The 24,973-nt window shown below is 36.4% G+C and overlaps 1 protein-coding gene across 9 annotated transcripts in view; it reads left to right on the top strand.

Moving 5' to 3' along the window:
* Nucleotides 1-3,289: 3,289 nt before the first annotated feature.
* SECA2 (Preprotein translocase SecA family protein) overlaps nt 3,290-24,973 on the top strand; it is a 38,410-nt gene continuing 16,726 nt past the window's right edge. For 4 of the 9 annotated variants that reach the window (XR_016044053.1, XR_016044052.1, XR_016044054.1 and 1 more), the window contains exons 1-23: nt 3,295-3,554; nt 3,640-3,774; nt 4,114-4,183; nt 4,275-4,339; nt 4,522-4,606; nt 4,775-4,810; nt 5,696-5,787; nt 5,899-5,964; nt 6,221-6,285; nt 6,371-6,458; nt 6,573-6,638; nt 6,767-6,882; nt 8,256-8,346; nt 10,866-10,949; nt 11,065-11,157; nt 11,245-11,340; nt 11,445-11,530; nt 19,306-19,384; nt 19,470-19,583; nt 19,917-20,012; nt 20,104-20,167; nt 20,282-20,571; nt 24,821-24,876. Coding sequence is in view for 4 of the 9 variants with exons in the window: in XM_020668756.2 (XP_020524415.2) it covers nt 3,294-3,554; nt 3,640-3,774; nt 4,114-4,183; nt 4,275-4,339; nt 4,522-4,606; nt 4,775-4,810; nt 5,696-5,787; nt 5,899-5,964; nt 6,221-6,285; nt 6,371-6,458; nt 6,573-6,638; nt 6,767-6,882; nt 8,256-8,346; nt 10,866-10,949; nt 11,065-11,157; nt 11,245-11,340; nt 11,445-11,530; nt 19,306-19,384; nt 19,470-19,583; nt 19,917-20,012; nt 20,104-20,167; nt 20,282-20,571; nt 24,821-24,876 (2,294 nt within the window). In the remaining 5 variants the exon portion in view is untranslated. Of the gene's footprint in view, nt 3,555-3,639; nt 3,775-4,113; nt 4,184-4,274; nt 4,340-4,521; nt 4,607-4,774; nt 4,811-5,695; nt 5,788-5,882; nt 5,965-6,220; nt 6,286-6,370; nt 6,459-6,572; nt 6,639-6,766; nt 6,883-8,255; nt 8,347-8,533; nt 8,583-10,865; nt 10,950-11,064; nt 11,158-11,244; nt 11,341-11,444; nt 11,531-19,305; nt 19,385-19,469; nt 19,584-19,916; nt 20,013-20,103; nt 20,168-20,281; nt 20,572-24,820; nt 24,877-24,973 lie in introns of those variants that run through there. The other 5 variants (XR_016044056.1, XM_088851483.1, XM_020668756.2 and 2 more) reach the window with 4 other exon arrangements.

Genomic DNA, 24,973 nt, shown 5'->3' with positions numbered 1-24,973 from the left:
ATAGAAAAATTGATATCCAATTTACCCCATTAAGAAAAGTTATAATAAATATAGCTGATAACCATATCAAAATTCCCTCTAAGGTTTCATGCTCCTCTATTCCTCAAAGTTAGCATGCAAAAGATTATAAAAGAAGTACCTTAATAACTAGGCTAAGCATTACGGTATTTTAAGTATCATAATACTTATATGTGGCAAATGAGGGAGGAAGATACACATCGAACATTACAGTCTTTAAAGTATGGTAATGCTTACACTAGTCATTACGGTATTTAAGCATAATGTTTAGTCTGGTCATTACAATACTTAAAGTACTGTAATGTGGTAGCCATTATAGTAATATGACTACTGTGAAGACTATGTTGATAAAAAAATACCAAATTTGAGAAAAAAAAAGATGTAGATGATATTTATAAAAGTTTGGCTTTTTTTATAATTAGACGACAATTAAGATATATTTTTGATAATTTTCCATTTTTTTTAGTAATTCAATGGGGAATAGAGATTCCAACCCGTTTTACCGAGTGGATTAGGAAGTTAGCTTTTTTTTTTAAGTGTTATTAGGTGGTGTCAGTAAGATTAGAAACCTCAATGTGGTAATTAAGTATGGGGGTGCTATCACCTCGACCCCATTCCTTTCCTTCTCCACCTTATGATATATGCAAAACAATAAACATAAGGGTTGCATGCAACTTTCTATATTTGTCGTGAGTTGTATGTACAAAAGGAAAATGATTTGATAGGACTGCAAAGTAAAGTCTCACCTCAAACTTACTTAGAATTGTAATTTTGGCATGGCAAAGCCTTCAAATTTATCGCCTTGGCTTTGACCATTATGTTGTGAAAAAAAAATAAGATTTCAAAATCTAAAAATATTGTATATTGTAACAAATCATCTAGATTGCCCATTTCACTTTAAAAATAAATTTCTGTAGATCCATAAGATCTGTACTAATTTTTTATCTTCAAAAGTTATGATTGGTATTGGACATTAATTTTAGAGGTATCATGGAGGTTTCTAAAACCCAAATTGCTCTCCAGACAATGATTCAAGGTGTCACCCTTATTTTGTTTTCATAAGCCTAGGTTTTATAAAAATTGCATCTTAAATAGAATGTCATAAAATGCAAACGACTGAGCTACTCGGAATGCAAAGACGAGCACGAGGATCTCCTCGCCATGAGGTATTTGAAGCTGAATTTTGACTTTGGCCAACATGGAAGGGTGGTTTAATGGTAGACTATTGAACGAGAGGACTCTAAGTTGCTCAAAGTCGGTCTCTTCTTATCTCGGGATTATTGATACAAAAAAAAGAAAATTAAAGTTTTATAAATAATGCATCTTGTAATATAGTATCTAGATTGTATATTTTTAATATTTTCAAGTACTTATAAATCTATTCATTTTGCCACAATTTTAGAATTTTTAATTTCATAATTAAAATTGAACAAATATTTTCAAGTCATACTGAGATTTCCAATATTGAAACTACATCTTTTGACGAAACTTGGAGATGTGTCTTGCTTGTATAGAATAAGGTGAGCACCTTATATTAACCTCACCCTTTCTACAATACACAACATTAAATAGACACATAATTTATTATGTTTTTCTCTAGAAAAATACAATTTAAATACTCAAATCACCTCAAAATAAATAGGAGGTTGTTAAATCAACAATTTATCAACAAAATAGATACCCTTCAAAACTATTTTCATTTAGGCATCCCTTAAATAATTTAGCGAAATTTTTTTTCCTATTGTCTTGAGTTTGTATTCATGAACAAGTAACACTTTGATGATCGGACCTTACTTGAGTAACTTGAACCAAATGAACTAAATACTTTACTTCTTACGAGCTCCTAACCTGAACAAAGTGAGTTATTTTGGTAATTTATCTTCTCTTATAGCTATAGGGAAAGACATAAATTACCCGCTTTTTTTTAGTTCCAAACATAGAATATATTTTTTTTGACGAAAAAATCTTCTAAGTTTGTATCTTAGGCAAAAGTAACTATGTCATTTAGCTAAAGTATCTAATTATCAAAATTTATAAATCACCATTATTTGATCATGGTTCCAAACCCATAACAAAATGATATAAGCATTTTCTACCAAAACAGTACTAGAGATAGCAAGGTTATTTTTATTTTCTAAAAGATAAATCATTTAATATTCACCTATTTATTGAAGTAAATCCAACTATTATAACCCGTGATTATGCATATTTTGTTGAAATTTTTGAAATCAAATAAAAATATGGGAGATGTCAAAATAGTTCGTCGTCTCATGAGTATTTTTTTTGATAAATTTCCCATTTTTTATTATTAGTAATATGTTTTAAAACAATTTTGAAAACTATTTAATTTTTTTTCGAAAAAATTACATAAATCCCTCCAAAATGGATTTTCTAATTAATTTACCCCAACCTAACTTTTCTTAACAACTTTTTTCCAAAAAATCATGTTTCCTAGCAAATATCCCCAATACAAAAAGTAAATTTTTTTTTTCACGAAAATACATTTTCCTTACCTAACAAATCATTTTCGCTGGAGAGCACGGTCTAGGGATTATTTTGCTGGAATGGGCAATCCAGCTTTTCCTTGTAGTGGTCAAGGGATTATGCTACTGGAGAAATGGGCAGTCCGGCATTTTGAAAAAGCAATCCGGTATTTTGAAGAGCCGTATGTCGTTTTTAAGAGGCAGTCGAACATTTTGAAGGGCGGTCCAGCGTTTTGAGGTGCCGGTCCAGTTTGTAGAAGTGCGGTCCTACGTTTCCTTTTATTGGGATCCAAAAATGATTTATTATGGATGGGAAAGGGTATTCCGGTAATTTTTTTTGAACTTTTTATAGTAGGAGTATTTGCTAAGAAAAATAGTTTTTTGGAGGGAGTTGCTAGAAAATTAGGTGGGTTTAAATTGATTAGAAAACCTTTTTTTGTTTATTTTTTTTAAGGGTTTTATGCAATTTTCCCAAAAGTTTGTCTGGCTGCCCGGGAAGCAAACAAACAGTATGCTCAAAAGTAACCGAACGCGACCGCTTCCCTGTCCCACTCAAGCGTTTAACCTCTCAATTCTTTACCTGCACATAATCTCGAAACATTGGAAATAAATTACAGGCCCATCACCGTCCAATCAGAAAGTGGACAATGATAAAGAAAGAGCGTAAAGACACACGATAAATTATTGACCGGCAAAAAAGTATAATGACCATAGAATTTTGTAATCACGAGGACCACAGAGTACTTCCCCTCACCTAAACCCATATAAAGCATTTTTTTGCGAAAGCAACAAATGAATGCCATGGCTTTTGCTCCCGCTCTGCAAACGCCGTCTCAAAACACCACCTGCTCCTACCTGCACTCTCTCTCTAGCTCTGCTTTTTCTCTCTCTTCCACCAAATGCAGCTCAGCTGTTTCTCTCTCCTCACTTTCTTCTTCTCGTTCTTCCCCCTCAAAATGCAGCTCTGCAGTTTTGCTCTCCTCGCTTTCTTCTTCTCGCTCTTCCCCCAGGCCCCTGTTTTCTTCTTCTTCACTCTCTTTGTCTTCTGTTAAGGTGAGTGCACTTGCAATAATCATGTTCTGGTACGACGGCATTAAGTTTCTTCGCCTCATTCGTCCTGTTCTTTTTTTATTTGCAGGAAGGCCTTGATAATCTGAAGAAAAGCTTTCAGAACCTCACCAGTTTAAACCATTGGGTAGTTCGCGATTATGGTCGGTTGGTGGACTCTGTGAATTCCCTGGAGCCTCACATTCTCAAATTAACAGATGAGCAGGTCTGGTAGCTTTATTCATGACCTCTCTTTCTCTCTCTCTCTCTCTCTCTCTCTCTTTATCTGTGCTTTGTTAGGAAGTTAATTTATCAGGATTACAAGCTCACGGGTCCAGGGCTTCTGAGTCTCCACCTTTTCTTTTGATTTTTGAAACTGTGTCCACCGTTTTAGTCTCTATTGAACTCTATAAATGGTCTTGCTGTAGGTTACTAGTTGTTTTGTTGTTAATGGCTTCGTACCGTGTAATCCATGTCATGGTACCAAACAATAACCGGTCTGCATAGTTTAGTTAACTGAGATTTTGTATCTTGATGATGATACTTAGAGCGGTTGTATTGGCAGCTCCGTGCAAAAACTGACGAGTTTAGTCGACGCCTAAATCAAGGGGAAACTCTATCTGATATCCAAGCTGGTTGATATCACTTATTCACTCCATTTTCATTGTGTAACTCACAATCGCGCTTGCTCATCTTTTGTTTGTTGGGTTTCTTTCCTTTCTTAAGAGGCATTTGCGGTTGTTCGAGAAGCTGCAAGAAGGAAACTTGGTATGCGCCATTTCGATGTGCAGGTAATTTATCAATTAATCATTGGTGTTTTTGCTTACTAGGTAATTAATTCGTCTCTCTCTCTCTCTCTCTTTTTCTCTCTCTGTCTTGGTTACATTGTCGTGGATAACCAAGTAATTTAAACTTTTCTTACCATGAAGTAGAGGATTCTGCTGCAGCACTCTTGACGTGTTTTTAACTTCAGATTATTGGTGGGGCTGTGCTTCATGATGGGTCTATTGCTGAGATGAAGACTGGAGAGGGAAAGACTCTTGTTTCCACCTTAGCAGGTATTACTTGTGCGCCTATTTTATCAGCCTTCTAGGCTATGTCTGCTTAGTATATGTTTGAAGAAAAAAGCAAGAGAAGTTTCATAACATACTTCATTTTCAATGCAGAATACTGATTTTGGATCATATGGTGGAGTTTTAAGTATTTTTCTTCTATTTATTTTACAGCTTACCTGAATGCACTGACAGGCAATGGCGTGCATGGTATGTATTCGTGGTTGGACAGAATTATCTTTTATGATGTGTTAATCATCATCATTATCATCCAGCCTTATCCGTCCTATCTGGGGTCACTATACGAATCCTGTTATGCTATTCCGCTCTATCAAGGGCTATACCCTCAATTAGACCATAAGTCGCCATATTTTAATGACCTGTTAATCTGCAAATAAATTTCCAATTATTGACATTGATTGTCTGCTGGAGAAAGAGTAAGTCTGCTTACAATTGTTTACTTGATGATCATTATATATGATCGTATTCATTCCTAGTCAATATTTGTATCTTATCTGTGTTGTTCCCACATGTCTTGGTTGCTACACCAATGGAACTCTTACATAGTCAATTACTAAAAGTGTTTGTGCGCATTGTATATGTGCGAGTGTTAATTGAAAAGATTGCTGATAGGCCATTTAAATGGGTGCGATAATTATTTCCCAGGTAAATAAGCCATTAGTCAAATTGTCACTGAAAATAGTAATATATACTTTATTTAACAAGCAAGTTACTACAAACTATTTAACAATTGTAACCTTCACTGCATAAACTGGTTGGCTAGGTTATTTTGTACTCTTTTTCCTTTCAAGTTTTTGGATACATTAGCTGGCCTCGTTGACCCTCAAGTGTTGAAATATCTCTTTATATCTGTATCCCTTATCACTTTTTTTTTTTGAGTGATGTTTCCCTTATCACTTTAGTCTTTTTGTACGGTAATTACTGTTAGTCTTGGTAGTTTTAACTTTCTCCATATTAAATACTTTGCACAATGTATTCTTTATGGTTTGTGTTTTATATTAACATGATGTTGCTTGAGGAGTGATCTCCTACTATTATTTGTGGGAGTATTTCACATCTGCTTTTATGTGGCAGTGGTTACTGTAAATGATTATTTAGCTCAACGTGATGCTGAGTGGATGGGACAAGTTCATCATTTCTTAGGTCTATCAGTGGGACTTATTCAGGTTTTTTTTGTTTTAATATTTTTATTTTAATATCTAATGAAGTGAATACAGTTGAACTCATCCTTTTTTGAAGGAGGAATGATCTTATTGAATAGGTGGTTGAATTTACAGCGAGGCATGACCTCTGAAGAAAGAAGAACCAGCTATGCTTGTGACATAACATACACAAATAACTCTGTAAGTTACTGGGTTTGTTTTTTGACCTTTCTTGTTGGTTATCAGTAAGATAGCTCTTGCTGTTTAACGTCAGTTACCAAATCTTTTATTAGGATTGTCAGGAAGGCTCTAGAATTGAATGCTTGCTTGGCTCCCTGTTGTGCTTCTGAAGGCATTTTTGGTGGCTAAAGTTGGATGTAAATAGATTCTCTATGGTTTGTGTGCGTGTGTGTGTGTGTTTGTCCTTGGTTAGATCTGCTTAATGTATCCTTTGCAGGAACTTGGGTTTGATTACCTTCGGGACAATCTTTCTGAGAGTAAAGGACAACTTGTAATGAGATGGTACACTGTTTCATACAATATCATGTTGAAATCATTTTCTTTGTTAGTCATTGGCTCTTAACAATAATATCGTATCAACTACCAGGCCAAAGCCCTTTCATTTTGCTATTCTTGATGAAGTCGACTCAGTCCTTATAGATGAGGGAAGAAATCCCTTGCTTATAAGCGGTGAGGTAAATCTCTCATTGTTTTTGTGTTTATCCAAGTAATTATGGTAGTGATATCAATTGCACGTTCGTCAGGATAATGACTTTATGTTTCATTTCCATTTACTTGGTATTCAACAGGCTAATAGAGATGCGGCAAGGTATCCTGTTGCCGCAAAGGTAGCAGAGCTACTTGTTTGTGGTCATGTAAGTCTCTGAGGTCCTTTGATGCCGACTTTGTCATATTAACAGAAAGCGTTGATATTCTCATGCAAAGGATTGTTTTAGATTTCATTATTCTTATCTATAAGAGTTGGTGTTCTTTGCTTTCACAGCACTACAATGTGGAACTTAAGGATAACTCTGTGGAGTTGACAGAGGAAGGTGTTGCTCTTGCAGAGATGGCTCTTGAAACAAGTGATCTGTGGTCAGAGAATGATCCTTGGGCAAGGTCTGTACGAATTTTCCCTCCATAAGCCCTAAAAGCAACTTGTGAAGAGATATTGTTATCCATTTAATAAAGAAGCATGATTATGCCACATAAATAGACACTGTTTTGGTAAAACAGTTCAAGAGAAAATCACACAGAATATGTTGTGGCTAGATGATTTGAGTTTTTACTTACCGTTTGCGGATTTACATAGATAAAGTGACTGTAACTAAGAAAACTTAAAAAACTCAAAGTAGGTCGACCTTTTTAAGGAAATTTTCCTCTCTTTCAAGATGCAGTTGGATATCTCCAAAAGTTGTCAGAAAAAGTCCAAAAAATTGATAGCTAGTTGTAAACTCTCCATCTAAACTTTCACTCCGAATAGAAAGTAGTAGGATCTCTTCCTGGAAGTTGACTGTCACTTTGTGGCTGATGTTGACTTTCTCCTCTCTCTTCTTACCTTTTCCTTCTCCCTTGTGTTATCTTGAACGGCTAGGATTCTGCACTTGTACTTCTTGCTCTAATCTAAACGCGTTTTGGTTTGGAGGGAAAAGACAACTCTGTCTATGTTATCTCTCTTTTATTCGTTTTCCTTAAGGTTTTATACAAAATGTGTTAGTCAAATGTCAGATGATTCTTCAAAGGACAACTTGTGCCAATAGGCATACGTTGCAACAACTATGATGACCAATTGCTCAAGGCCCTGTTTGGACGGTCCAATAACTCAACTCAAGATTGTAGTTATTTGGAAATAAGTGAGACAGGTTTTTCTCCCTAGAAACTATGAACATTTGGGCAGTGTTTAATAACCGAGGGACGGAAAGGCCCATACCGTTGAATAGCAGAGCAGATCAAGCTATTTCCTATTAAACTCCTGAATGGGTGGGGGAGTGAACTGACCTATTTGTTAATAAATGATTCCTCCAAATGGGGTATAAGACTTAGGGTGGTTTACTTGTAGGGTTTGGAGGTTTAATTCTTCTGAACGGGATCACTTGATCTATGTTTGATAATATACAAATATTCTGAAGATACGATACAAATGTTCTGCATTTTAGAGTATGAGAACTAATTGTATTGTTCAGCGAGAGTGCAATGGTTATCTGTTGAATGGATTTTTTTGCGCAGTTGATCGATCTTAAGAAACTTAGTCCAAAATAGGATATGAGTTTCTATTCGATTCATGTCTATTTGATGTTGTTCTTTTTGCAAGGAGTTTTTTTACAAACACTGTCCTCAATACTAATTGTTGTCAAAATTTCCTTTTGAAAGCCTTACGGATTTTTAGTTCATGTCCCTTAAATTGCTATGTTTAAACTAATTTGGTGTCTAGTTTTCTTTTCCTTTTTTACCCCCCACTCTGATCTCATAGATTAGCATTTCATAAATTGCAGATTCGTGATGAATGCCTTAAAGGCTAAGGAATTCTATCGTCGAGATGTCCAGTACATAGTGAGAAATGGGAAAGCTCTTATAATAAATGAGGTAATTTACGTGTAAATTTGTCATGCACACTTTGTACCTTTTTTCAACATCGAACTAATGTGTATATACATACCGAGTCTGACTTGTTTCATTTGAAAATGTTTCTAAAATGCGATTGTACTTATGGCTCTGGTGTGATGATTCATTCGCTGAAATTTTTGTTGTATTCCATGTTTCTTTCATCCAGATTTTTATATCGTCTGATTGAGATGAATTCATGATGTTTCTATATGTTGGTATGTTTTCTAATCTTCAAATAATTTAAAATGTATTTTTCCCATGAATGAGAATCACTTGCAAAAGTTCTTGCAAAAGTTCATTTCTTTTGGCACTCAAATGCTGTATTGTTTGGACAAATGTTGAAAAATGTACTTGGATTGCAGGATATCTGTCAATTGGCAGATGTGTATCACACATCCGAACATTTTTCTCTTTTAAATTAACAGAGTTAAGTGCTTAGGCAAATTGTTGATGTATCAGTTGTTTTTTCCTTACAATTTATTGTGAAAAGAGGCCCAGTTTCCTATATATATAACTTCATGTAACTAATAAACTTGATCAGTTTTTATGTTAGTAACTAATAAAATGTGTTAAAAAGCTTATAATTAAGCTAAGGATCTTGAAGTGTGGCTGAAGAATTCCTCAGCTTGAGACCGCGAGAGACAACCTTGGTATGTATGACATGGAAATGGACAATAATACATAGACATATATAGACAAACATATTACATTGTCAAATGATAAGAAAGGAATGCAAATTAACATATATTGACAGCGATATAGAACTGAGATATTAGCCTAAGGGAATTAGAACTTTTCTGCTTAAAGAGAGAAAAGCTGTGGGGAGCTTACAGAGAATGAGAAAGAAAACATCAAGTTAGAGACGACAGCTCTAGAGAGGCGGGTTCAAATGGCATGAAACGGGATGAGAGAGAGCTTAAGAGAAGAAGGTCTTATAAAGGGTATAGTGTTTGAGAGGTGTGCACTCCCAGATGGGATTGAGAAGGTGAAAGGTACTTTTAATTGGTAGTAAAGTATGGGAATTTAGGAGTTACAAGAGAGATTGGCAATCAAGTAGTTTGTGCGTTTTATGAAGCAAGAGCATGAAAGTTGTGTAATAGCCCCGATTAACTTCTGGGCGGTGACAACTATAAGTGGTGTATGGTGTAGGCTAAGTGAATAGTCTGTAATGACTATGGGTTAATCTATTCACTGTCCCTAGCAAACCCCAATTTTCAAAATAAATTGTACAGAAAATTAATCTATGCACTGTCCTTCTAAATTGTTAGCAAACCAGGGCCTCAACTCAGCAATGGGGCCTGTGTACAAAGCCTGTGCCCAGTGGGCCATGTGTAACACGGAAAGAAATTAAAGGATCCAAGCAGTCCTTCGGTATGCTTCCGCCTACCCATCCACCCACTCATGCACATGCATGCACTCACTCGCCCACTCGCCAGCTCATGCATGCATGCACCAAAAAAAGAGAAATGGTATAAGTTGCATAAGTTTCCTTTTCCTTACTAATGTAAGACCAAACCCAAAAGCTTGATTTCAATGGCGCTCGCAAAAAACATGTGGAGAACAAATTTATACCCAGACATTAAAAATAAATAGCAATTTGGGGAAATAAGATGATCGTATTAAATATGATACATGTGCCATATGTGTCAAGGATACATATCTCTAGTGTCCAAAGTCCTAACGAGTATAGGGAAGTGTGATGCCCTTGTCATTGAGGATGAGAAGGTTGATTTTGAGCCAACTATTCGTTCAAATGTTTGAAAGTATAAATTTTATGCATCCTAAGCATAACAAACAAATACAATGTATTCTGTGAACGTGAAACATTGTTTTGCTTATTTATTTCTCTCCTTTTTCTGATATGTGAATGCATATACATATGCATGTCTGCATGTGTGTGTGTATGTATGTCCGCATGCAAGTAAATTGGTTGGCAGGTATGTTGGAATATTTCTCAGTGACTCCCTGAAGTGTTTTCTTTACTCCTCGTAAGGTTTGCTTCATGCTTTTTACACGTGCAACTTAAGCGACTTGTGATCCTTGGCCACTGTCCCATTGGCAGTTCCCTTTATTTGAACATAATGCTGCAGGACCACTCTCTTGTTATCTATCTCTTAATCTGTTAAGCACTACTGTTTTGAAAATTCACACTCTTGTTTCCTCTCTCTTAAATCTGTTAAGCATTTCTGTTTTGAAAATTTACTCTTTATCTTTTGGTGTAAAATAATTCTTCCCTGTCAGTCACTAAATGATGGAGTTCTAACTTGTAGATTGAGTATATGACAGATTTGCAGCAAAATATGGATGATGTTCCTTGGGTGCCACAAGAATCTCTCTCCCCCCCCCGCTGCCCTTTTCCCTGTTTCTGTGTGCACTGTTGTTTTATTTGCTTCATTTTGGTTACGCAGTAATTTCTTGTTATATAGCTGTCAACTGAGTCCTCATAATCACATTTGACCCTTATTCTCTTTCCTTCCTATATTTGACCCTTTCTGTAGCTCACGGGAAGAGTTGAAGAGAAAAGAAGGTGGTCGGAGGGTATTCATCAAGCAGTAGAGGCTAAAGAAGGTCTCAAAATTCAGGTGCATTTCTGTGTTCTGTTCCTCCATTGAATGTGCTCTATTAGTGATACGTGGAAAATTTCCATGCTAAAATTACCTTCATTAGTTCATAACTCATACATAGCAAATTTAACAGGCAGACTCAGTGGTCGTAGCACAAATTACATACCAGTCATTATTTAAGCTCTATCCCAAGCTATCGGGCATGACGGGGACTGCTAAAACAGAGGTCTCTGACCTTAACATGCCTTTTCTTTGTGTTCTCCTTCAATGCAATAGTACGTTTCATTGAATTTTTGTTTATTTATGAATGCAGGAGAAAGAATTCTTAAAAATGTTTCAGATGCCAGTTATAGAAATTCCAACAAATCTCCTCAATATTCGCAAAGATTTGCCTATACAAGCTTTTGCTGTATGTCTTTTGCATTATTATCTTTAACTTTGTTATATGAATGTGCTCTTTCTGGATTATGTAAGAGAATTGGGTATTTGGGTGCTTATTGCATTGCTTGCTAGACTGCTCGAGGGAAGTGGGAAAATGTTCGAGAGGAGGTGGAATTTATGTTTAGAGAGGGCCGTCCCATTTTGGTTGGAACAACAAGGTAAAACTTCATCTTTGTTTTGTTGCTTACATATCACTTCAGGCAAAATTTGCAAATTTCCACGTATGAATTGTTTTTTATATTGGACACCCCCTGGTTTTCAAAGAAACCTCATTCTACATGATTGTGCATGGATCCTGCAATTTTCAGAGTTTGGAAATTGTTCTTCACTTTGTTTCTGAAATAGAATGCATCTCTTATATATAAATAAATTATACAAAACAACCAATATTCCTGTTATGTGCCAGATGCAACTACCGGTATAAATAATTAAAGCTGTTGCTCTGTTGCTACTATGTGAATGTCTCTATGACTTACGTAAACAACTTGTAAAAACAAATGTATAGCAAACTCCAAGATACAACGTTGTTTAGTTTTCGAATAAATAACTAGCAGGAATATTTTTGGTGCGCAGTAGCAATCACGGCAAAACAAATTTAGTGCAAATTTTAATCAGCCATTGCAGGGCGGAGGATGTAGACATAGTAAAGGTCCAATTGCTTTGTGTGATAGCTTCTAGGACGCGTGTCCATTTGTAGGGAAGTGGGGATTCTCAGGAGAAAGAGGGGAGACAGTTATTGAATATGGGCTACACGCTCACAGTAGAAATGGTGCAAAGGAATCTGTCCGATGTCCTTAGGGGTCAGTTAAGATCCTTTGAAAGGGCTTGGTGCCCTAATGCATTAGGGTTTCTGGAGTTGGGTACGATGCAAGAAGTGGATTTTGCTGGATCGGGCTTTTGATCATTGTCGAATTTCCCCACTGCTGCCCCCCGTGGGAGTTTGGGTCGTGTCTCAGTCCCAGTGTGGCTGATCATTCGAAAAGACCAGCTAAGCATCATTGGCTTGGTCGATCTATTTGAGTATACTCTGTGAATTTAGTGTTAGTGGATGGTTAAGTGCATTGGGCCTTGCAAAGGTAGTAGGAATGGCCCATCATATGGGAAATTCAAATCTTTTTGTTTTTGGGGCTGGGATTTGGCTGATATACTGTCATAGTGTTTGCTTGTTGATAGCTGGGTGCTGGCATTTGTTGACCTTGGTTTGGGCAAGTTTGGTGTGGCTTCTCCAATTGCTAAGGGAGTTGCAGAATGGTTGTATCTGCCAAAGGACTATATGGTTTCTCGTTCCCCTACTGTCTGATGTTGATATGACGGATGGTCATAAACTCATAATAGATGAGGTGTTAGAGATGGGTTATTGGCAGCATAAGGGAGGTGTTTGGGGTATCAGAATTGTCTCAGATTAGGACCAAGAATTTTTTGGCAACATGAAATCAAGGTTTAATAGGAGCTGCTCTGTGGAATTCTTGCTCCAGCATGGCTATGTCAATGCCTACCTCATGTCTGTTGGTTTTGTACTAGCAAACAAGGCAACGTTGGTTGGTAAAAGGGAGGAAATTTGTTATGTGGAAAATTGCTGGAATTTATGTTCTGTAAATGTGCGGCCCCAATGATATTTTTTGATAATGAGAAGTCATCAAGAATCCATCTTGGGAGAAGGCATATGTGAGAAACCATTTGGAATGCATGCATGCTTTATGCTTGCCCAACTGAAGATAGCCTCATTAGACAAAGGACCTTTAAGCCATAAGACTCTTTCATTATCTGGATTCTTGAGAAGTCATCAAGAATCCATATTGGGAGAAGGCATATGTGAGAAACCATTTGGCATGCATGCTTTATGCTTGCCCAACTGAAGATAGCCTCCACCATGTCTTCATTAGACAAAGGACCTTTGAGCCATAAGACTCTTTCATTATCTGGTGAAACCAGGTTGACTTGGTCCCAAGTTAAACCGAGTTGACTTTGGTCACTAGTTAAAGTTAGGAAAGTTAGAGTCTTTGGTCACTAGTTAAAGTGGGGAAAGTTAGAGAATCAATGCTTGGTTTGCTCGACTTTTCTTGTTCTTACCACAGTGACATTCTAGATGGATTAAAAGTCAATACCTTGTTTACTTGACTAGAGTTAGTAGTCTACTGAAAAGATAACTCCTAACTAAAAGATAACTATAAAAAAATAACGATTCCTATCTATTCCATGTTTTCTTCCCTCACTAAAAGATAATCCCATGTACCCAGGTAATACTAGAGATAAGCCTCCTAAAAGAACAACTCGCACCAAACAAAGCATTTATCTTTTATAAAAAAATGAACCTCCCTAAAATCTCTTTAGCACAACCCACAATTCTAAAAAAAAAACCATTTAAAATAATAATACTTTTTTTTTAAAAATTTCCTAATTTTATTTGCATCATTCTCTTGGGGCGGGAGAAGCTTGACCTCGAGCTAGAAAATTTAAACTTGATTCAAAGGGTATCCCCTACATCCCTATGCATGATTATTTCTGGAACTTGATGTTCTTCTTGAACTTCATCCACTTCTTTAGCCAATTGTACTTCTGTCTTCTTTTTTGGGCATTCATATGCACGACGTCCTGTTTCATTGCACTAATGGCAAGTAACATTCAAGGTATCCCTTTTTCTTCATTAAATTTTGGTTGGCGCAAACCTCCTTTTGGGTGAGAAACCGCTTATCATAGCTCCATTAGAATTTGGTCTCTTCATGTACAGTAATTTGAAAAGCTTCACTTTAAGTCTATGGTCGATGTAGAAAGACCTCATCTCTAATGGTTGGTTGAAGCTCATATCGAGCAACCTTTTGTCCTTTAGTCTCTTGGAGGTTGTTTGGAGCTACTAATCTATAAAATTCCTTAGTATAATCCTCCATTTTCTTTTCATTATGTCGCAAATTTTGGAGATCTTGAAAGAAAATTTGCTCATGATCCGCAGGAAGAAAATTTTCTTTCTATTTCCTTTTCATCTTTTGCCACTCAGTAATTTTTTCCTTTTCGCAGGAAGAAAGTTGTCTTTCTATTTCTTTTCATCTTTTGCAACTCAGTAATTTTCTTTGTATTTCTTTTTCTTTCTGTTTCTTGTAGCATACCCGCGGAGCTTAGATGCAACAAGTTTAACCTTACGCTCCTTTGGCAATTCACTCCACTCAATTTTTTTTTCAATTGCACTTAACCGATTAATAATTGCGGAGCTTAGTCGCAACAAGTTTAACCTTACACTCCTCTGGCAATTCACTCCACTCAATTTTTTTCAATTGTACTTAACCAGTTAATAATTGCGGAGCTTAGTCGCAATAAGTTTAACCTTACACTCCTCTGGCAATTAACTCCACTCAAATTTTTTTCAACTGCACTTAACCAGTTAATAAAATCCTCTATGTGGAGCTTGCAATGAAATTATGAGAGATTGACTTAAATACCGAAATCTTGTGGATGCTTTATAGGACGTGGATCTTGCTAGCAAATTTGTTTGTGACATTCTAGACCGGCACCCTGAGTTGGTTGTGGGACTCGATTTGTCTCTACAATGGAACTTGGTGTTGGATCTTCATAGCTGCGAGCAACCTCTTCTTGATGACCGGTGTTTTCCAATCATTGCAACCACTGATTCACTTCACCGATCTCTCCTTGAATTATTTCTATGGCTCGATTTATGCCCGTCATGTTCTCCTCCATGGCTTCGTTTATACACTCAATAATTTATGGAATTAAATCATTGGTCATATGAGCATATTTTGGTGGCATTGTGATGTTGGATCTTCTTGCTCTGATACCACTTGATGCAGAGAGAAAAATAACAAATCAAAAAATAAAAATAAAGGGTTAAGAGATTACACTCTCTCTTAGGGTTTGCACGGGCCCCAAATATCTTTTCACAAGATCGAAACACTGTCTTTATTATCCAAAACTCTACTTTTTTAAAAGGGACCTCTTTCCTTTAAGTACATGCTAAAATTAAATAATAAAAATAATAAAAACTACCAAAGACTGTCTTTCCCACGTTTTCCTTCCTCCTCCTCCTTTCCACGTCATTATCTCTCTCTCTAACCATTACGTAAAGATAAAAAACCTCCTTACAGCTGATGTCTCTTATTTTCTTGTTACCCTTTCATAAAAGATGACTCGTGACAAAAGATAACTATAACAAGGTAATTATTATTATCTATTCCATGTTTGCTCCCCTCTCAGAAAGATAAACCCATGTGCCCATGTAAGAGATAAGCCTCCTATGAAACCAACTAACACCAAATAATAGATTTATCTTTCGTAAAAAAAATGCACCTCCCTAAAATCATTAGCACATCCCACAATTCTGAAAAGAAAAATTTACCCATCTAATATTTTTTTTGAATTTCCTTCTTTTATTTTCACCATTAGGCTTATCTCTTGTATTAACGTAAGTACATGGTTTATCTTTCAGTGGGGAAAATAATAATTTTTTTTTGAATTTCCTAATTTTATTTGCACCATTAGGCTTATCTCTTTTATTAATGTAAGTAAAAGATTTATCTTTCAGTCAGAGGAGAAAACATGGAATAGGTAATTGTAGTGTTATCTTTTTATAGTTATCTTTTAGTTAGGAGTTATCTTTTAGAAGGGTAACAAGAAAATATAAGATGCATCAATTGTAAATAGGGTTTTTATCTACGTAATGGTCAGAGAGAGAGAGAGAGATAATGACGGGGAAGGAGGAGGATATAGGAAAACATGGGATAGAGTGTCTCAAGTTTTTTTTTTTTTTTTTTAATTATTTATTTTTAGCTTGTATTCAAAGGGAAGAAGTTCGTTTTGAAAAAAAAAATTTTGGACAATAGAGAAAGAGTTTGATCTTGTGAAAAGATCTTGGGGTGGACTCCTTGGCAGACCCAGAGAGGGTATAATTCTCTCATCCCTTATTTTATCTTCAATTTTTTCTGGATTATTCTTTTTTCCCCTTCATCAGAGTTTGAATGGAATAGGTTTCTCTACAGTCAGGTCATTTTAAGATATGATGAAACAAAGTAATTTACACCCTAAAGCAACTTGATGGACCTTGCATCTAAAGGCCCACCATGACACATGCTTTCATGTGGTTGGTCGTTTAGGATAAAGTCCTAACTGTAGATGACTTGCAACGTGGAGGCATCAGATACAAGTGAAGAAACTGCCAGGCATCTTTTAGTACTGCACAATTGTAAAGATATATGGTCCTTTTTTTTTTTTGGAGTTATTTGGGTCGACAAGGGTCACACCAAGCAATGTTGAGGCTTTGATCAGAGAATGGATCACTCCATATATCCAATCGAGAGGCCTAATTTTGGGGAGGATATGTATGGTGGCCATCTGCATGACCATTTGGACAGGAAGGAACAAGAGGACTTTTGAGAGTCATCAAAAATTATTTCCAGTATGAAGGAGAATATCAGGGCCAAGTAATCTCATGGGCACACATTAAGAAAGAACTCTAGGGTTGTTCAACTATAGATCTCCTCATATAAGGGGAATCCAGGACATGGACTCTTGAAAATGTAGATCATTTGCTTGTAAACCCTTCCTGAAGGGACCCTTTAGCTGAACTTTGATGGTAGCTCTTCTAGAAACCCAGGTTCCTCATGAGTGGGAGGGGTATTTTGATGCCATAGTCGTGAGGCCCTCATATATTCTCTGACCTGCTGGTGTCATTGACTCAAATGAGGCAGAGACCATCGCACTCCTTCAAGTGTCTGCCTTTTAAAGCAAAATCAGGCATTAGTAATTCTTGAAGGGGGTTCAACAAATGTTATAGAATGGCCAAAAGGTTACTAAAGGGTTCAGTGGAGGCTGGCCCAATATCTTAATGAAAATTGGGATAGATATACAGGCGTGGGGGAAATGTTTTATGCATACTTGGAGAGAAACAAATAGTTTAGTGGGTACACCGGCCAAAGAGGGACGCAATAGGACAGAATTGTTTGTATCGCTGCATCTTTTGTACATCCACTTGTGGTTTCGAAACTAGGATTTTATTGATTTATGGAAAATTTTGTACATGCTCACACATTAAGAAATTTCAAGCGACTAATAAAAAAAGAAGCAAACTTTGTGTACGTAGCAGGAGTTCATGTGGTCGATTGATTCTTGCCATGTGCTAGGCCGAGAACAAGTAAATGGCCATGCCAGAATGACCAAGCTCATTGTGGTAAGGTTTGTATCATATGCTATAACTTGGGTTTCATACGGTTCGCTTGTATGTCCCTAGCTGTTGACAAGGGATGGTTGGGTTGTGTCGTTGTTCCACTGAAATATATAAAAAAATTGTTCTCTGCTGAAATACACCAAAAACATTTTCCTCTGTGAAAGTTCCTTTAGGATTTTATGGACTTCGAGCAGAGGGATGATACACCCTAATCATCTCCAGTTGATGGTGCTAGCAATTCTGTATGAAAATTTTTCATTTTATATTGCTAAACCGTGTATACTTTCATTAATCATGAAAAAATAGATGTACATAAATTATATCTATACAAAAATGAGTATGTGCATGTTCGATTCCTAAACAGTGTTCTATAACTTGGCCGAGTAGCTCGGCCTCGCCCTAGTGGCGAGGTGGGTTCTAGGCAAGTTGGGTGCCCTACTCGCCCCCCACAAAAACCCCAATTTTTTTTTAAAACATTTAAAAAGATTAAAAAATAGAAATAACCAAGATATTTCTTGGAAATTATTTTTTGGATGATTTTGATAGTTTTTAGGGTGATTTGGGATCTTTCATAGTTTTCCTTTTTCTAAAATTTTCTGAAATATTCAAGGTTCTATTGTTTTCATAGTATATATAAAAAATTTCAATAGTCTATTGTTTTCATAGTTTTTTTTCATCTTAGCCTTCTAATGATTTCTATTTTGATTATTTTTTAGAAAATGTTTCCTTTTGTCTTATTTTTTTCCCCCCATTGTAAATGGGTGTGCATAACCAAGTCCACTCTGACTCAGCCAAGTTACTCGCCTTGGCCAAGGGCCGAGTACCTGGCTGAGAAAAGTCATGGAACACTGCTCCTAAATGTCAAAATGAGGCACAACTTAGGGTTCTTTTATGACACCCTCTTTCGCCAAGCGTCACACTTTTCATTGGTGGCCCTCTAGGAGTGGGTCAAGGACTTTTTAAATTTCCCTAAAAGATGTTGCTATGCCTCCAAGGGTATTTCAATTTCTTGCTGGTCTAAGCAATTACATTGTGACATTTTCTATTTCTATAATTTTCCAGTGAGGTCCAAGCTTTGCATCCTAGTGAGCAGGGCCTGAGCTTTGATCTGATTTGATTTGCAGATGGTAATGGCCCTAAGAATGTCATTAATGGTAAAAATACTTCAAGGTAATTTAATCCTACTCGTATGAACTTCCACTCCCATTCCTGGACTGAATTATTCTATCAGGTGCTCAGAATAGGCTTATGTGAATCCACCTTTGAGAAGAGGAGTGGGCAGATAGTGTACATTAAACCATTCCATTTAGATAATATATTAGTCCTGATTGTTTCTGCCTGCTAGTTGTCACTTGGTTCATTAGACTGAGGCCAGCTCATGCGTACCAGAAAGTCATTCACGTCTTTAATACTTCTTTTTTTATCTTTCTTGAAGAGGAAGCATCAATTTGGAATATGATCAGAAAGTATCATTCTAGAATCATTGTAGAGTCCATGGAGGAGAGGCAAGCAATCTCTGGGAGGTGCTGGACTATATGTGATGCACTATTGGATTATGTCATGATATGAGTTGAAATGCAATGGGCATTTTTTGACGTTATATTCTAGTGAAATTAAATCAGTATGTGTGTGGTCAAGGATGTTTTGCTTGTTTGAGACAATCATGTTCAATTATTTTATTTCCTTAAATGTCAATTTAGGTTAAAATTTCTATCCTGAAGAATTCTGAAATATGTTAATCATTTTCTGTGTCATTAATTGGTGCAGCGTTGAGAATTCTGAATACTTATCTGAGCTTCTCAAGCAAAGGAATATTCCCCATAATGTTCTGAATGCACGACCAAAGGTCTGTCTGTATATGGTGAACATATAATACGTTTTCTGAATTTACAACAAGCTTTCTGATGTCGATGTTTCTTTATTCCATGTAGTATGCATCGAGAGAGGCAGAGGTCATAGCCCAAGCAGGACGGAAACATGCCATTACAATTTCTACTAACATGGCTGGTAGAGGGACTGATATTATCTTGGGTGGAAACCCCAAGGTGAGAGGAATCTATTCGTATTATTGTCCAGACATTGCTTATACTTACAATTTCTGTTGCATAATAACCCAGCTTTATGTTGATGCATTTTTGCTTGTAATATATGGTACTATGGGGATCTAGCACCTGGTTCTCTTTGGAATGCTTGAGATTGTTATGGTTTAAGGCTCTTATTCCCTTTACTGTAGTTATATGGGGTTCCTGTTATTGAATTGAATTAAACAGTTGCTCAAAAACAGTCAATTGAGCTGATTAAGTTTTATGTTCTTTCTTGTGTTAGTTCTTTTAGTTATTTAAATCGTTTGCGCTTTTGAAATATGGAGGTGAATGCAGATGCTTGCAAAAGAAATATTGGAGGACAGCTTGCTCTCTTTTATGAGCCAAGAAACTCCAAATGTTGAAACGGATGGAGTTCCTGTGTCACAAAAGGCAAATATTGGTTGAGGTTTACTTTTTACTTTTTCATCAATAATCGAAATTGGTCTTTAATTTTTTATTCAGATAAATAATGTACTTGCAGGGTCTGTCAAAAATAAAAATTGGACCATCATCACTAGCTTTGCTGGCAAAGGCTGCACTAACAGGTCTGTAACTCTTAAGGTTGATATTCCCTTAGAAATTGAAATGGACAGCTCCACAATATTATTGACATAGTATTCTTGCGTGTGTATTTTCTGATGCATTTTTTAATGATGTAGCAAAATATTCTAGTAAAAGTGGGCGTAAGGGCTGGACATATCAGCAGGCAAAATCGATAATTTCAGAATCGATACAAATTAGTCAGACTATGAGCATGGATGGCTTACAAGAGCTTTTAAAAGAAGAATCCGAGTCATATCAGCTTAATCCTACAATAGCTCATGCGTATATCTCTGTGCTTATGGATTGTGAGGCTCACTGTTCAAAGGAAGGGGCAGAGGTTAAAAGGTTGGGAGGGCTTCATGTGATTGGAACATCTTTACATGAGTCCCGCCGAATTGATAACCAGGTAACATGTGTTAAAAACTTAAAAATGCACAACTATTACACGTTAACGAGTAATTTTGAAAAGTACATATGCCTGTTCTTGTAAAATTGTTTGTAAGCACTACTATGAGTGGAAATGCAAATTATGGCTGAAGTTGATTATTACTTGGTGTAAGCCACATAAATAGATCATTTGAGTACACTATTTGGAGTGAGATGCTTTCTGCTTATCACATTGAATTTCCATGGTTGAACCTCACAATATTAAGGGATGGGTTTAACAAATTCCATGAGTATTTTAGTGATTCACAGGACTGTTAGATGATTGTTCATGCATAATTGTTAATTTGCATGAAATAGTATGTGGTTCTTTTTTTCCCTTTTAGGGAGCCCGTTGGTCTCATTTTCATAAGATATGTGTGGGCATGGTGAGGGACAAAGGAATTTCTGCTGAACCACCTGATCAGACAACACCTCATTTAAAACTGTTGTCATATCCCTCAAAACCTTGTTCGTTCAATTTTAAGTCATATAAACAGGCTTTTATCCTAATGCAAGAATTAGAATTAGGTTTACGATAGAGGCGAAGATTGATATACATACCTCAGCCAAGATTTGATCTTCTTAGGAGCAACAAGCTTTGAAATACCTTTTTTTATTGGGTCTTAAGTGGAGAATATCTTTTTCTGTATCAAATGATGAAAATGGTGATTGAGCTACGATAGATTACTTATTCTTTAGATGCTTGGGTGGTGAAGCGGCGGGTTTAGGAGATTTGAGAGAGTCTGGTGAAAAGTATAAGAGGCTCTCTATATAAATACGTTCATAACTGTATACACATTTATTTACATGTCTTTATTGGAATAAGCGATATGTAAAATGCAAAGGACATATAGAAAATGAAAAGGATATATAGAATTTGAAAAGGGATGTATAAAAATGAAAAAAAGATTGAAAAGAATCAATGATTGCATGATACAAAATTGTTCAAAAGAAAGAATGACAACAAAGGAGATGGGGGAGAAGGAACCACAAGATTGAGAGACACCTAGACCACAAATGATCTGCCTCTCAACCTTCTCTGCTCCAACCTCTTTCACTTAGCAGGAAAATGCTCCAATTCCTCTCACAACCACTTGCACAACAGGTTTAGCTGAGAATAACAAATAGTGAGACTCTAACGGTTGGGGACCTTCCACCAAGTTATGACCACCAATCTGCTGGAAATGAAAATTGAATAATAATATAATAAAGCATTAGAGATAATCACTTAATTAGAAGAATAAACATGAGACATTATAATGAAGAATGAGTTAATAAAGAAAAAATAAATCATAAAATTAATTACCAGTTAATAAAGAAAAAATAAATCATAAAATTAATTACCTAGGAGGATTTCATCACATAAGGCAATTGCCACCGGCCCCCCAAGGGAGGTGTTTGTGCACATTTCCTTCCCAATCTTTCCTTGCATATATTTGATATGGTATGACTTTTCCACTATGGCAACAGGTCCATGGTGATCTCAGGATGAGTTGAAATTGTGGCTGTTGTTATAGAAGAATTGTGGCTTAAGATAATGAACAACTGCATATATAAGGTGGATGCAGCTGCCTATCCCATTTATCATCAATAATTTTCCAGTACTTCTCATATATGCCCTTCCTATACTTAAAAGTTCTTGTTGCCTCGGCCTTGTCTATTGCCTCATATTCCCCATGATAGGTATAGAATCACCAAGTACAATCCTCAAATCCTTCACCAAGGGCCCTATAACAAGAATTATGTTGGCAACATTGGTCCAATATAACTACTCAAAATTAATTCTACCATCTCCTTCCCACTAGTCTTCCTAGCCCAATGGAATCCCGCAACTCAATCGATGTAAACATGGATTTGAGGCCATCCATGTGCTGCGATATGCTCTTTAAAATGTGGAAGTTAGTGGCAAATCTAGTAACCCTGAGTATGTTTCCTTGTAAGATCGAGGATAAAGCTGTAGTTGTAAATAATTTTTGTTATTTCCTTTTGCCTTATCTACAACCTTTTCAACATGGGACATCTTCCCTATAGCCTTTAGATTAAAATACAGTGGGCTGCACAAGATGCCCAAAACATAGTGAGATAATGTTCTTGTAGCATTATCTGTAATGAATTGGGCCACATCATGTGTTCCCACCTCCTCAACAACTTCCCTAAACAAATTGTCTTCATGAAAGCAGTTCTTTTTGTACAACACCAGAAAATTAATTAATTGCCTTAGTTTATTTTCTTTCCACACATAAGCTATGATGGAGCATCCTTCACTCTCCAATATCTCCCTGAATGATCTTGTGTACACTCTCACCTTATCCACATTCGTCTTTAGTAATGAAGTCCTATAATCATGATAGGAGGGCCTTTATACTTTGGACCTATGGATACCACTGCATCCAACATACGCTGAAATTAGGAGTTGAGGGCGTCAAATGAGATGGAGCGACAATTCATCCCGCAAGCTACACGTGGTTGCCTGTTCTTTTGCTTTGTCCTTGGCCAACACACTTTTAATGGTTGGCTGGAAGCCAGGTGTTGTCTTAGGTGAAAAATAGTCCTCCAACCCACAACCTGGATAGGGTCTTCTAGGCTTGCTAGACGTAGAATGTGTGGAAGAAACAGGCTCTTTCCGAAGTCTCCTCCTAGCTTGAGGGGGTTCGTCATCTCCTCCCTCATCAATATCAAGAAGCTCCTCCTCTTGGGTTGGGTGGGGGTTCCCCATATCATCAACAATTTCTCGCCTCCTTTGCTTGTCAACAGCATGATGTTCGATGTTTTTCTGCATCTCGAACATCACATGAGAGGGAACCTTGGGGTTTTTGCTCATATTTTCAATTTTGTGGGCCAAATGCTTCTTAACCTAATGAATCCCTCCTCTCTTTATATGCACATATCTTCCCATTATCTCTCTTTAAGACCTATTTACATGGCCCCATGCTGGGTCTCATTACCCTTTTGTCGACCCATTCAAAACCAATTCCTAGGTCGGACATGCATGACCAACTCACAAAAAAGCAACCAAGCAACTTCACACTTCACTAGTTTACAAGAATTTCAATTTCATATCCTAAAATCAAAATAAATGCAAACAAAAACCATGGAGAGTTGTGAGGAAAAAGAGGTTAGATAACTAATAGAAATTGATAGTTCGTTATTTGTAATTTTCTAAATCCCATACAAAGTGTAGAATCCATGAAAAACTGCAAAAACAAAAAGAAATTGCTCACCATAATTTGTAAAAGCCCTTCAAGATCAAAGTAAAAACTGAAATTACAAAAAAAAAATGCATAAAGCCACAAAGTAACAAACGTTCTTTCTTAAATATATAGTTCACATTTTCTTTTTTTCTTTTTAAATTTAAAGACTTCTACGAATTATCAAAGCCCTTAAACCCCGCCTCCCCCCAAAAAAACTTGTTGCTTGCACTTTTGGTTCTTAACTATTAAGGGCTTTACAAATTGCAAAATCCCTTGAAATCGAAAACTGAAAATTTTAAAAAGAAAAGAAAAGAAAAAACGAAATGAACAAACAAGCTTTCTATTAGTGTTTTTGCATGATTGCCTGTCATTTTCTTGCATGATATCCTCTCATTTTCTCTTTTAGAAAATACTATTTTCTTGAAAGCCAGGTATGGCATTTTGAGCTGCTTCTGAAGTATTCTGAGCCCATTTTTGACATTTAGACTGGTTGCATTGCTTGATAAATGTGCAATCATACAGTAATATATTTGTTTCCAGGCCAAAAAACTATGGATATCACAGTGGTTTTAGTGCATGTCTGTGAATATGAGGATGCTTATTTATATTTTGCTAATCTTTGAGGTGGCACAAATTCTCTTGGTTAAATGTATGTAAATGTCTCTCTCTTTTCTCATGCTTTCACTCTCTCTCTCCCCCACTTCCCCATCTCTCTTCCTTCTTCAATACCCACCATTTTTGTCAGTGTGGGTTTGTATAGACTCTACCTTTTTGGTACCATTGTATAGAGCACTTGAGTTGTGGAATGCCCCGTCTTTTAATATGTACAAATAAACTGTATAAATATAGATATACCAGTTGACCTTTCCAAAGAAGAATGTCTTTGAATATGAAGAGCACTGATAGCTTCGTATACATCATTTCCACTATTGGCTAGTTAAACAGTTTCTTCATACCCAGTTACTGTACTCGTATATTATGCTCACCTATTTCATTTTGTATTTTAATTTGCTGAGTTGTTTCCTTTTCTGTTTGTAGCTTCGCGGGAGAGCTGGAAGGCAAGGAGACCCTGGATCAACAAGATTTATGGTGAGGTATAGTTTCTAAATTTGATATATGTCTGTGACTTCCCTATTTAAAGCAATTGCTATCTGCTTTCACATGCTTTGAAATTCTCAAGATTACATTACA

This window comes from Amborella trichopoda, chromosome 11 (assembly GCF_054954075.1).
Source record: "Amborella trichopoda isolate Santa Cruz 75 chromosome 11, AtrichopodaSantaCruz75HAP2 v2.0, whole genome shotgun sequence".
NCBI classification, from domain to species: Eukaryota; Viridiplantae; Streptophyta; class Magnoliopsida; order Amborellales; family Amborellaceae; genus Amborella; species Amborella trichopoda.
Note: the sequence above shows the minus strand (reverse complement) of the source record. Positions and strands in the feature narration are given on the sequence as shown.